Source organism: Cnephaeus nilssonii, assembly GCF_951640355.1.
Source record: "Cnephaeus nilssonii genome assembly, chromosome: X".
Classification (NCBI taxonomy): Eukaryota; Metazoa; Chordata; class Mammalia; order Chiroptera; family Vespertilionidae; genus Cnephaeus; species Cnephaeus nilssonii.
The window spans coordinates 91,720,921-91,735,869 of NC_137071.1; the positions used below are offsets into that span (position 1 = coordinate 91,720,921).

Consider the following 14,949-nt stretch of genomic DNA (forward strand, 5'->3'; position numbering starts at 1 on the left):
GAATCATTAAGGTCATAAGGACGTTTTGATCTCCTGACAACTTTCAAAGCCTTTGACAGCCTCTTTCTTCTGACTCAGAAGCATAAGATACTACAAGGTCATGGTATCATTTCAGAACTTAGAAATTAAGAGTACTCATGGATTTCAATTCTGGCAGGCACCCATATTGCCTACTTGCAAACAAAGGGGCCATAAACAGGCCTCCCCCATCTGCAGGGGTGGGAGTGTTGATAGGACCATGACTTTTCAACACATCCAGTGAATAACAAGAAGAAACAATCTCCCTGGCAGCATATGAACACCTTTTCTATGAACTTATCCCTTATTTTCCTGTACTTTTTGAAAAGAGAGAAGATGGGGTCCCTAAAGATGTCCACTTCCTCATACTTGGCCAGGGCCCACACTATAGAGCAGCCATAAGTCACCTTTGTGACATCACATGACTTAAGCTGCTGGTTGCCCATGACCAAGACTCTAGAATTTTGAGGACAGTACTTATAGGGCATAGCTGCTGGGACCAAAGGCATTTATGACCCCACTTTTGAAGTGATAGGATCCTGGGTACCAAATGCTTTTTGATGTAGAGCATCATCATGCCTAGTTAGAGTACCCATGAGATGCACAAATCCAAGATGGCCTCATCAGCAGCTGGACAACCACCAATAATGGTCCAATATGATACATCCTCAGATCCTCATGGGGGTCCCAGGGAGGCTTTGGAGAGACACGGGGACCAAGAAGAGAGCCAGGATCCAAGCCTGCAAGACAAACCGCAACCACAGGACCCAAACCAAGGCACCGCCAATGTGGAAGAAAACAACATTTTTATTGGGCTGTCCTTCCCAAGAAAGCTTTGGAGGATAGTGGAGGACGATGCCTTCATGTCTGTGCACTGGAATGATGATGGAGACACTGTGATCATCGAAGAAAATCTTTTCCAGAGTGAGATTCTCTGCCGAAGGGGCAAGGAGCAAATATTTGAATCTGACAGCCTAAAGAGTTTTATCCGCTTGCTGAAACTCCATGGATTCAGCAAAATACACCCAGGAGACTCTTCAGTTTGCTCTGCAGGGAACAGGATGATGGTAAAGTAGAAAGTTCTCCCATTTCCCATGTTGTTTGTTACTCAAACATCTTCTTAGTAGACCAAGAAGAATGATAAACCAGGAGGGCTTCATTTTCAGGTTCTAATCCTTTTTGACATGAGACAGTATTTATTGAAAGATGTGAAAGCATAGATTTTCATATGAAACTATAGCCCTCTTAGAGATAACCTGCAGGGATGGCTAAAGACTCTGAGAGGCTAGTTAATGTCAAATAGATATATTTTCTCCCCAAATGACTAAAATAATTAATTTCGTTTCAGATCTACCAAAACAGCAATTTCCAGAGAGACAAGCCTTGGCTTCTTGAGAAAATCATGACAAAAGGCAAACAGATGACTTGTGCTTTTCCAGGGAGCAGTGCAACCTCTCCCAAGAGAAAGAAGAAGATGGCCCCCACAAGACACTCCCCAACAATTGACTACAATGATGGCAACAACAATGCTGAAGAAAAGGCCCAGAGGAATGCCAAAAATGATTGGAGACCCAGTGCAACAGAGTTTTTCAAGTACTTGGGTCTGCGGCCCACAAGCAGTGGCATGGAGGTCCAGTGCCCAAGTGAGGCAGGTGGTCCAAGAGGGGAGGGCATGCCTAGGAATGTCATGTTTGTACCCCTAGCTATTGCAGGAACTGACGGCACAGGAGATGTGCATACAATCCCCCCAAATGACCCACTCCATGGTTCAGTGATGTCTTCATACAATGTCTGTTATTCCACCCTGGTGGCTGGCCTTTCAGTCATGGCCCCACTTGAGGACCCTGACAAGGAGGAGGAGGAAGAGGGGTCCTCAAATAATAAGTGTTCACTCAGTGAGCAGTTCAAGGACAATGTAGACCACTAACATCACATTGACAGAAAATAATCACTACTTGTTAACCATGAATCCATTTTGGCTTAAATAATGAAAAGCAAAACTAAATAGTAGAAAAATAAAAAATCCAATGAGAATTGTGAGTACTTGTTCTTCTGTTTCAGTGCCACACACCTTGTCAGATGAGCCTGAGGAGGCTAGAAATCCTGGCCCCAGAAAGATGATTGTCCCTGTTGTCCTCTTTCATTTTCACCCACTCAGCCAAGGATATGGCTAGAAAGTCCTGAGGCGAGCCTAGGAAGATCTGGTCCCCTGAACTTTGCCTACTGGACAGGAGACAGAACTGCCTGGCTCCTGACCTTGGGGGAATCATCTTACATTAGTCATGCATCTTGAAACAGGAGGGTCTTTACTATGATGCTAGGAAGTTTCTGATCAGCATCTGAGTATCTGTAGCCCAAGTTCCAGAGGTCTTCCAGGGAGGCCCACCTAGAATTCAGGCCACCCCATCTGCTAAGTGGTGTATGACAGAGCCAGTCTGGCTCAGAAGATGGGCCATTCCAGTTAACACCTGGGAGAAAGCCCATCATCCTCACAGCTAACAACCATTAGTAACCCTGCTAGAAGGGATCCAAATAAATTAAAGATTGCCCACACAGAAAAACAAAAAAAAACTCTACCCATCACTTTTCCATCAGAGCTACATTTCAGATCCGTTCTTGGATCATGAGGTAGCTATGTGACATGTCTAACACATGCCCTGGTGAGCCAAGGGACACTTTTATAGCATACAAGTCACTTGCCAGGACAGACAGGTACTTTGTTTCAAAGTCTGGTGCCCCTTCACGGAGAATGAGGCCATCACTGCTGGTCACTCTTGGGCAATCATTCAGTGCCCGCTCCCAGACCTCCCATACGGTCTCCTGGATGCTGCTGAAGTGTTCTATGAGTTTGACCAGACAGAGAAGGGAAAATATGTAAGGGAGCCCCAAACACTAACCAGTTCTCCTAAAACATTTTTCTTTGTACAACTCAGAAAAGAGCAGGACCAAAAAGAGTGATATCACCAAGATATTTCTTGGCAGCTTTCCCTTTTTCCTAAAGTCAGAGTCCTTGAGACAGTCAATGAGCCCAGAGAGACATCTCACAAGGACAGTCACCTACATCTGGGCACAGAAATCTGTTTATGTGAACAGCAGATGGTGGGTAGTGCTCTCCACGGTGATGCCAATTCAGTTCTACATCTGCGGCATGATGGCCCGTTGATGGTCATGATTCAGCTGGATTCTCGGTAACCTTCCTTGGAGTCCTCCTGCCCCTAGGGGATCAGGTGCTGTGGGATGCCAACCTGGAAGATAGCCTTTCCCCCTTTCTTGGGTATGCGCTCCAGTAACCACCTGGGTTTGAAAGTGCAGTCGGGTACTTCTGCTTCAGGTTGGTCAGTACAGCCTGCTTTTCCAGTTCCACAACCTCTTCAGGAGCCACATTTTCTGGGCACTGCGAAGTTTCCCCAATGTCAGGGAGCCCCGTGCACCATGAGAGAAGCACTGAGATGTTTTCCCTTCCTTAAACCAAAGGCTTCCTGTGAGAGGAAACAGTTCTTCAAAGTTACATAGAGAATCCAGATATTGACCCAAACCACTATGCTCAATTAATATTTGACAAAGGAGGCATGAACATACAATGGAATAAAGACAGTCTCTTCAATAAATGGTGTTGGGAAAATTGGACAGATACATGCAAAAAAATGAAGCTTGATCACCAACTTACGCCATACACAAAAATAAACTCAAAATGGATACAGGACTTAAACATAAGACGGGAAACCATAAAAATACTAGAGCAATCCACAGGCAGCAAAATGTCAGACATATGCCAAAAGAAATTCTTCACTGACACTGCCCCTAGGGCAATGGAAGCTAAAGAGAAAATTAACAAATGGGACTACATCAAAATAAAAAGCTTTTTCACAGCAAAAGAAACCATCAACAAAACAACAAGAAGGCCCACTGCATGGGAGAACATATTTGCAAATGGCATCACTGATAAAGGTTTAATCTCCAACATCTACAGGCAGCTTATACAACTTAATAAAAGGAAGATAAATGATCCAATAAAAAAATGGGCAACAGACCTAAATAGAATCTTTTCAAAAGAAGACAGAAGGAAGGCCAAGAGACACATGAAAACATGCTCAACGTCACTAATTATCCGAGAGATGCAAATCAAAACAACAATGCGGTACCATCTCACACCTGTCAGAATGGCTATCATCAACAAATCAACAAACGACAAGTGTTGGCGAGGATGCGGAGAAAAAGGAACCCTCGTGCACTGCTGGTGGGATTGCAGACTGGTGCAGCCACTGTGGAGAACAGTATGGAGTTTCCTCAAAAAACTGAAAATGGAACTCCCATTTGACCCAGTAATCCCACTCCTGGGAATATATCCGAAGAAACTAGAAACACCAATTAGAAAGGATATATGCACCCCTATGTTCATAGCAGCGCAATTCACCATAGCTAAGATTTGGAAACAGCCTAGGTGCCCGTCAGCAGATGACTGGATCAGAAAACTGTGGTACATCTACACAATGGAATACTATGCTGCCATAAAAAAGAAGGAATTCTCATCATTTGCAGCAACCTGGGAGGAATTGGAGAACATTATGTTAAGTGAAATAAGTCAGTCAATGAAAGAAAAATACCACATGATCTCACTCATTTATGGATAATAAAGAACATTATAAACTTGAACAAAAAGATAGATACAGAGACAGTAAAGCATCAAACAGACTGTCAAATTACAAGGGGAAGGTTAGGGAGAGGTGGGGGAGATAAGAGATCAATCAAAGGACTTGTATGCATGCATATAAGCATAACCAATGGATGCAAAACTCTGGGGGGTGGGGGCATATATGGGAGTGGGGTGTGGGGAGGGCAATGGTAAGATATGTACACATATAATACCTTAATAAAAAAATTGGAAAAAAAAATAAAAAATAAAACAATAAAAAAAAAATAAATAAAAAAAAAATAAAGTTACGCCCACTAGAGGTTATGCTGATTTCACCAAAGGGACATGGAGTGAGCTGGGTCCCTCTGACTGAGCACTTCCGATGTGTCAAACTCTGTTCAGGGAATTCTAGGTGAGGCCAGAGGAGCGAGGGAAATGAAGAGGACAGAGTCTGGTTCACTAATGGGCAGGTCCCAGCCCGACTGCTATGGGCAGCACGCACAGGTCAGAAGGGCCCTGACTGCTGTGGGGAACCCACAGGCAATCAGGTCCCAAGCTCTTCATTAGGTGAAAGGAGCTGGTGTGGGACCTCAACCACTGAGGGGTGAGCTAACAGGCCCAGGATGCCATAGGCAGTGGGGGTGGGGCAAGTGTGTGAAGTCAGGCAGACAGCCTGAGTCTGGAGGCCACCTGACCCTCTCTGTGTGCTGTGCAGCCTCCCCTGGTCTGTCATACATAAACACACATATGTGTACATACATAAACACACATTCATACACACAGGCAACACCACATGCAGACTTGGACCTGTCCCTTTCTCTCAGATCACCAATGGGAACTGAGGCATAGAGTTGACAGAAGGGTTACAAAAGAGTTCTTAGGAACATCATGACAACAACTGATGTAAGATTCATGAAATGGACAAATTCTTAGAAATATTCCAACTAGGAAAACTAAATAAGAAAGTAAATAGAAAATCTGATTAGATTTATAAGCTGTAAGATATTGCATTAGTAACCAAGCACTTTCCTCAAAGAAAAGCCTTACAAAAGGTCTTCACTAGTGAATTGTATAAAATTTTTAAAGAAATAGACCAAGCCCTAGCCGGTTTGGCTCAGTGGGTAGAACATAGGCCTGCAGGCTGAAGGGTCCAGGGTTTGATCCAGGTCAAGATCATGTACCTCTGTTGCAGGCTCCTCCTCGTCCCAGGCCATGGTTGGGGCATGTACAGGAGGCAACCAATCAATGTGAGACACATCTATGTTTCTCTCTGTCTTGCCCTGTCTCTTCCACTCACTCTTAAAAAAAAAAAAAGGAAAAATATCCTCAGGTGTGGATAAAAAAAAGGAAATAGGTCAAAAGAAAACTCTGCCTAACTCATTCTGTTAGGCTAATACTATCCTGCTAAATAACCCAAAGATACCACAGGAAAATAAAATTTAGATCAATACCTCTTAGGGATATAAATTCAAAATCCTCATTATAAATATTCTCATCCTAAGTCCAGTAGCATATAAAGAAGATTATATGCCACAATCAAATGGGGTTCATCTCAGGCATCAAAGTTGTTTCAACATATGGAAATCAATCAATATAACACATCGTATCAAGAGAATAACGGAAAAAATCGTGATTATCTAAAAAGATATAGAGGAAGCATTTGAGAAAATCTAGTACTGCTTCATGATTAACACACACACACACACACACACACACACACACACACACACACACACAAACAAAAAAACACACACCTCAACAAAGTAGGAATAAAAAACGTGGAAGGTCAAAAATGGCCCCTCCCAAATATATCAATGTTCTAAATCCTGGGACCTGTAAATACTACATTATACATCAAATTCTTTGCAGATGTCATTAATTTATGAATCTTGAGATGGAAAGGTTATGCTTGATTATGTTAAGTGGGCTCTAAATCCTATCACATATATCTTTATCAGAGAGATATTTGAGACACACAGAGGAGGAGGAGGACATGTGAAGATGAGGATAGAGAGATTTGAAGATGCTGACCTTGAAGATTAGAGTGAGGCAGCAATAAGCCAAGGAATGCTAGTGGCCACCAGAAGCTGGAAGAAGCAAAGATCAGACCCTTCCTTATACCTTCTGGAGGAAGTGTGATCCTGCTGATACCTTGATTTCAGCCAATTGATATAGTTATCAGTCTTCTGGCCTCAAGAACTGTGGAGAATAAATTTGTGTTGTGTTAAACCATCAAACTTGTGGTAATTTGTATGGAAGCCAAAGGAAACTAATGTGAGGGCCATTTTTTTTCATTTTTTTTTTTCCAACATGATAAAAAGTATCTATGGAAAACCCACAGATAATGTGACACTTAATGATGAAGAACTGAAAGTGCCCCTCACCACCAAGATAAGGAACAAATCAAGATGTCCACTCTTATCAGTTCTACTCAACACTGTACTTGAAGTTCTAGCTAGGGCATTTGCTGTGTATATGCATGTGTGTTGTTTTCTTCATTTTGTTTTGACTGCAGATTTTGAGGAAATCTCTCTCAGATAGTAGCTGACCACTAAGCTATAATCACAGACTTCAGTGATAAAACATGACAAGAATACAGTCTTTCCAAAAATAGTTTAGAAAAGTCAAGGAACAAATAAACTACAACACAAGCAACAACAAATCTTGGGGGAGTGGAAATATGATCTCCCGAATTATGATATTCAAAATGGCCAGATTTCAGCAAAAAAATTAAGAGGCATGCAAAGAAGAAAGACAATATGGCTCATGCTTAGGAAAAGGGGAAATTAATAGAAACTGCCCCCAAGGAAGCCCAGATATTGGACTTAGTAGCCAAAATAGGATATGGCAGGGCTGAGATGCCAGTGTTGGCAGTCTACATGCAGAGCCCTGCTTCTCTTCCATAGGCCAGAGTGCCTGGGCCCTGGGCTGATAATGCTTCAAGTTTGAGAGTGCTTCTGCTTCATGGAAATCCTGTAAAATCATTGAGCTTTGTTCCCAGATCAAGTTGGGGGCAGATTCAGGGAAGGTGGACTTGCATATGGAGGAGAATGTGCAAGAAAGGATGCTCTGCATTTTCACCTCTTATTGGATCACAGGCACCACACTTACTAAAAGGATTGTGCAGCTGACACGTTGGGCACAAACCAGGATGGGTATCCCTGCTGACATCAGTCAGGGAAAATGAGCCATGTGTCCAAGACAATGGCCTAGTGTCCTCCTGGGCCAGGATAGAGGGCAGCATTCTATGTTCACCCAAGAGTAAACTGAGCATGAGGCATCTCACAGGCTGGGCCATGACAGCCAAAGAGTCATAAAAAGAAATCGTGCTCAGGGGACCAGAGGAGGCACGTGGCTGGTCCAGAGCACTTGATTTTACTTTTGTTCCCAGGAGGGCATAGGTGACAGGGTCTAGGAAAACAAAATGAAATTCAACCAGAAATGGTTGCATAGAGAGGGGTGTATTCTAAGGGCTCCGAAGTATGTAAAATGTGACAGTTGATGCCTAAAGTAGTAGAGTCGGGTGATTTTGGCCATTTGGACTCATTCCCCAAACTTCCTTTAGCCAAGGCCTCCGCTCTAGTCCTCAAGGGACCTCTCCCATATTCTGATTGTTCCCTTTCTATCTGTCCCTTCACAAGTGAAGGTGCCTAAGGCCAAACAGCGAGTAGTGGTGGGTGGAAGAGTTAGACCCACTGAGTGGTCCATCCCCAGAGAAAGAAGTGCTGTCATTATCTGTGGAGTTGGGCCTGATTTGTGGAAACATGCAGGCCCCTTTCTGCCTGTGCACCCATTAGGGCTTGCGGATAATTGTGTTTACAATCACTGTGATGGTGACCACATGAAACAGGGGCCCAGCAATGCCCCAGGTACCAACCAGGTGCTCTGGGCCAGGGCAGAGGGCACCAAAAGTGGATATTGGCAGTCATATGGCTATATAACTGGACAAAGCAGCGACTCCTGAGAGAGCTTTCTGAGAGAAGCACCCAGAGCTGAAAACTTGTTTCCCCAGAAGCCTTAAACTGAGGATCAAGGCTTTGAGAAGTAAACTGAGTACTGCCATATGATAGAGGCTTGTACTGAGAAATTAGGATTTTGAACCACATATTACTGATTCCACAGCCCATGATTTTTTTGCTTCTGCCTGAATTAAAGAAATACTACTATTTTGTAGGTCATGTTTGGATTACTATATTGATGGGTATGCTTCTAGTTGATTTTTTTTTCTGGGTTTCATAATCTGGGAAATTTCTGATAGACAACACTCGAAGAGACTGCATTAAGTAAAGATAGATTCTTGCACAGGATAAAACTTGAATCCTTCTTCATCTGCCCAGAAGAAGAGAAATAAATGGTAATGTGAGCACAATTACAAATTGACCAAGAAGTATAACCCAGAGGTTGCTCTGTGACCTAGTGGGACCACTCTCCATCAAGAAGGCACCTCTAGCTTCAAAATGTTCCTCTTTTCACATTTCATCACACAATATAATCTATCCAAAAGGAAAGGGACTTCATGGCCTCAAAGTCTCTCTTTACTGAATGGTTCCACTTATTCCAAACTTTGATTTCTTCTCCCATAAGAGAGGCAGGGATATGAAAGGCAACTTGTCCTCTCTCAGAACTATTCTCAATTATATGTCCTAGAGAGTTACCATATCCTCACCTTCCATTTCTCCTTCAGGCCCTCAACTGAGTGAATTCAGATGGGATATAGAGAGAAGAGATGGAGAAAGGTGCAAGTCGAGATTTATTAGGCAGATGGCTCACTAATCTCACTTCTATATTCTTTCTCCTTTCCTTAGGAGATTCAGAAGAGTCATTGTCACTTTCGTATCATCCTAGCTTTCACTTCATGTAGTGCATATTGCTGTGCATATTCAATTTGCCCCCATTTACAGATGAGAAAACTGAGGCTCAAAGAGGTGAAATAACTTGCCAAAGATCATACAACCAATGAGGACAGAATAAAGAATAGGTCTAGAGTATACTCTAGCAGATGGGTTGAAGGCAGAAAGTTGAGGTAAAATACATGCCTCTTGGCTTCGATATCCTCAATGAACTAAGAACACAGGAGGGAATAAGTATTGTAATGAGGTTTGGGTGAACAGGAGGGCCAGCTTCTGTAAAATACCAGACATCCAGGAGTGAACTTGTCAACATCTTCCATAGCTCATGTGTTTGTGTGTGTATGTGTGTGTGTGTGTGTGTGTGTGTGTGTGTGTGTGTGTGTGTTAGACAGAGTAAGTGTTGCAGGAGCAGACACTTCTGTCCCATTTACCTTTTCTCCTCAATTCAAAAGATATAGCGGGAAGGAAACCACTTAAACAAGTTGACTGATATTTTTTCACTTTTCAGGTGATTTTATTGGCACTTGTGTGGACAGCCTGATGCCAGACCTCCAGGCCTTTAATCATACAGTCAACTAAGTCATTATTTTCCTTAATTACACAGGAAATGGAGAGAAGGGGATTATTTTTTTCCAACCTGAATTATACAGTCTTAACTGCCCAAATATATGAGACATTGCCAATCCTCTGGGCATGGATGGTAGCCTGGATTTGTCTATGATTTGTAGTGCCTGTATAAACTCCCACACTGAAACTGGGATTAACTGTCCCTCTTTTCCCCTTCTGCTAGATAATTTGTATGATAAAATATTTTATTACTTAAACAACTTTTGTTTTAGGGAGGGGGCAAATACACTGATTCCCTGAGTTGAAAAATCAAATGATCTCCTGCTCAACGTTAGCCACCTACATTTGTTTTAAATGCCATGGAATCATGATTCAATGAAAGCCTAGTAATTTGACTTAAAAGGTGGGTATGGCATCTCATCTGAGTTTTGAGTTCCCTTCACTCCATATAATTGCATTGATATTTAGTAGACAATTAAATGAAGAAGGTGTTTATCAATTGAATCAAAAGTATATTGTGTGCTAATCTGGCAAAACAAAATGTGGTTTTCATGTTAAATGTGCATATACTTTATACATATATGAACAACAGACACCTTTTAAAATATAATTTTATTGAAGTTGAAGTTGATCCAGGTAGAAACAATTTCTCATCTCAGGAAAGAACTATTAAATAGTGAGGTTGTATCATGGACCCAAAATACTGTAACACCAAGTGTTACAGCCCATCAGAGCTGATTAGATGAGCTTCTTGCTTTTCCACTAGGACTTGGTCAAGGAGAATCTCAATGACCATCATAATGGTTAAAAGAGTAGAGGCTCTTCTTTGACTTTCTTAGACTGAGTAATCCCTGTTAATCTTTTCAGATCCACTGGAAGTGGGGAAGTTCTTCTAGCATCACCACCTCTAAGAGACAACAAAAAAAATGATGGAGCTCTGTGGAAGGCAGAACAATGTCCCCAAAATTTATCTATGTCCTTAATTCAGAACCTGTGAATATGTTACATTACATGACTAAATGGACTTTGCAGATATGATTAAGGTTCAAGACCTTGAGATAGGAAGATTATCTTGGATTATACTGTTGGACTGATTCTTATCACATGAGTCCTCAAAAGCAAAGAATCTTTCCTGACTGTAGTCAGAAAGAGATGTCACAATGGAACAAGCATTAGAGAGATATGACATTGTTGACTTTGAAGATGGAGAAATAGGCCATGCGCCAAAGAATGCAGGCAGTCTCTACAAGCTCTAAAGAACAAGGAAATAGAATTTTCCCTTGAGCCTCCAGAAAGGAACACAGCTCTGCTCTTACATTGATATTAGCCCGATGAGACCCAAGTCTGACTTCTGACCTACAGAACTGTAAGATAATAAATTTGGGTTGTTTTAAGCACTAAGATTGTGGTAATTTATTACAGTAGCAATACAAACTAATAGAAAATCAGATATTGATCAACAAGTACCTGGTCAGGAAGATTATTTTCTCTATTACATGACAACAAAGGCAGCATAAAGGGATATAGCCTGTGCCTCTATAACTACGAGAAATAAATATTTGAATGAGTTAAGTGGAGTTGAGTCACCATGATTGTGTAGTTGGGATAATGCCAACAAATTTCTCTGAATAAACAGGCCCACATGCATTTGTTTGTTTTGGCATTGGACCATCAGAACCAGCATGACTTCTCAAGGCTCACTGTCCCTTGCCCATGTAGTTTCTAAGTTAGATATACATGGTGTCCAAAAATGTATACTCACTTTGAATGATTATAAAGTCAGTGTTTATTAACATACAGTTCATTTTTAAAAGACTCCACAGAAATGAATTATTTTTTTTTGTCAATGCCTGTTTTCAAACTGATGAACATTCTGGTCCAGATACTGCTGATAATACAAAACAATAGAATATCAACCATCAAGAATCATTTCGTTTGTTATTTGTGTGTCCTCAATTCATTGACTATTCCTGGTTTTGTACCATAAACTTTATCTTTTATGTATCCCTATAAAAACTTTTAGTGGCACTTTGGGATAACTTTTTTTGTTCAAAACAGTCTGGCTTCACCCATTATTTCAAATCAGTTAAACCTGAAAAGGAGTGAAAATTAAGTGTATTATCAGCTGTTAAAGTGTATATACATTTTTGGGACACCCTATATTTACATCAATAAGAAAGGGATATTTAAAAACAGCAGGGGATGGACAGGAAGCAGAAGTGAGAGTGTGCTACCAACTGTTTTTTTGTAGCACTCTCACTTCAGAATATTTGAGCTTGAAATTTATTTTACACATAAAATTTATAGTTATAATGGCTTTACCTTTAAAAAAACAGTCTCATAACATACATCTTTCATTCTTTAGAATGTCTTCTAAAGTCTTAGTCTCAAACTGCTGCCCAAAGTAGTTGATACACACACACACACACACACACACACACACACGCACGCACACACACACACACGCACACAAACACATACACACCTATATGCCTAATTGGGTAAAAGTGATCTTTAGCTTCATTATAAAAAGAACAGAATACAAATATAGGACGTTACCAAAAGTGTGGGCTTAACCTTTTGCACTCAGATATTGAGATTAAAATTACTTTTTGAATGTATCAATAATTTGAAATATAAAAAAATCCAAATAAATAAGTTTGTATGAAAAGTAACCCCAGTTTTTTATTCTACTGCCGCACTTTGTAAAATCTGGGGTATTTAAAAAATTAAATCCTGAGTAGAATAAAGGAATCGAGAAAAAAGCAAGCGAGTGCAAAGGGTTAATGGACTCTAATTTTCTCTAAGTTTGCCAAAATGAGATTTCTTTTTTTAAAAAAACAAACATCACATTAGAAGCTCTTTCCTAAGATGTTTGTATGTGTGTGTGTGGTTGGACTATTCATTCTCTAATTCCAGAGCCATTCTAATGTAATATGTAACAAGAGTCTAAAAGCTAATCAATAATGGAACACAGATCTGCCTATGGAAGTACCCATGCCTCCTCGGGGAGGAGGTGTATGAGAGAGTAAACACCCAAGGGGAGTTCCAACTTTATTCTTATTTTATGATTATTCCACTCAATGTGTAATTCTTTGCATTGTCACTTCTAATTATTTTTGGAACAAAAATGCCAAGGAAATGAATTACTCATTTCAAAAAGCACATTCATATTTGATAAATAGCTTACAGATTAGAGAGAAGGTGTTCACTGAAACCAATATGTAAAACTCTTTCCTGGGGATCAGACTAAAGTGCTAGATGAAGGGTGACAAATCTGCATTGCCTAGATCATCTGAAGCTAATAATGCAGAGCAAGGCACAGTTCCTGTGAAGGGACTTCCCCAGGAAATAGCATTAAGACAAGTCTTTGAGTGGGATTCTGTTCAGATGCCAAGATCCTGGGAGGGTTGAAACTATCTTCTAACTTTATGTTCAATAGCTCAGAGGACTGAGAGAATAGGCAGGGGCCTTTTCTGGCTTGAGTGGTGAGAGCCAACTTCCACCTTTACTGTCTTGTATGTAAACTATCTGGTTGCCCAAAGCATCTTGCTCCTCTGTCCTGAGTCATTAGGGCACAGCAGAGGTTTGGGAACCAATAGAAATACTTCTTTATGTCCTGGGCTCTGGGGCCTTCAAAGTAGAAGTGAAAAGTTTCTTCTTACCTATGTGCTTTTATTTGTTTAATTACCTATTGAATCGGCTTAGTCTGTTCAGGCTTCCATAACAAAATGATACAGACTGGGTAGTTTATAAACAGCAGAAATTTATTTGGCACATTTCTGGAGGATGGAAGTCTGAGATTAGGGTGCTAATGATCAAATTCTGGTGAGAGCCAGTTTCAGGTTATAGACAACTGACTTCTCATTATATTCTCACATGGCAGAAGGGGCTAGGAATCTTTGTGGAGCCTCTTTTCTAAGAACAATGATCTCATTCATGTGGGCTCTACCTAACCACCTCCTAAAGACCTCACCTCCTAATACCATAACATTGGTGGTTTTGATGTTAACATATGAATTTTGGGAGGACACAAATGTTCAGACCATAGTATGTATCAATTAACATAAATTAATATGCTTCATTTATTCATTTGTTTATTCACCTACCTCACACATACTATCTCAGTATTATATGCTGGAAAATATACTAGGTGTTAGGGCTTTAGGTCATTTCCAGAATTCATTTCAAAAGTAATACTTCTAATCTAACAAAGTAGAAACAGACTCAGATACAGAGAACAGACTGATAAATGTCAGAGGGGAGGGGTTATGGGGGCTGGGTGAACAAGGTGAAGGGAGTAAGGAAAAAAACCCCAAACAAACCACCTAATAGACAGACAACAGTATGGTGATTATCAGAGGGAAAGGGATGGGGGAAGGTAGAAAAGGGTAAAGGGGCGATAAATGGTAATGGAAGGGGACTTGGCTGGTGGTGAACATAAAATAGAATATTCAAATGATGTATTATAGAATTGTATGCCTGAAACCTATATAATTTTATTAACAATGTAACCCCAATAAATTCATTTTAAAAAAGTAATATCTCAATGTCTTGTTTTTTGTTTGTTTGTTTGTTTGGTTTTCTTTTACCATAACCCCTTTTGACCTCAGTTTACAAGCAGATGGTAGTTTGTTGTACTGGGAAAATGACTTCACACCAGCATCTTCCTTATCAAGGTTATTTTCCCTCAGTGGAACAAAGCAGCTATAAGAGCCTCATTCCAGTGAAGGTCTAGGTAGCTGGAATAAATTTTTCTTTTTTAAATATATTTTATTGATTTTTTACAGAGAGGAAGAGAGAGGGATAGAGAGTTAGAAACATCGATGTGAGAGAAACATCGATCAGCTGCCTCTTGCACACCCCCTACTGGGGATGTGC

General features: G+C 40.8%; 1 protein-coding gene across 1 annotated transcript; it reads left to right on the forward strand.

Moving 5' to 3' along the window:
* Positions 1–632: 632 nt before the first annotated feature.
* HSFX3 (heat shock transcription factor family, X-linked member 3) lies at positions 633–1,945 on the forward strand (the record flags this gene model as incomplete). The annotated part of the gene is made up of 2 exons (XM_079764591.1): positions 633–1,085; positions 1,367–1,945. The coding sequence occupies 2 exons, from the start codon at positions 633–635 to the stop codon at positions 1,943–1,945; spliced, it is 1,032 nt and encodes a 343-aa protein (XP_079620717.1).
* Between the last annotated feature and the right edge of the window lie 13,004 nt (positions 1,946–14,949).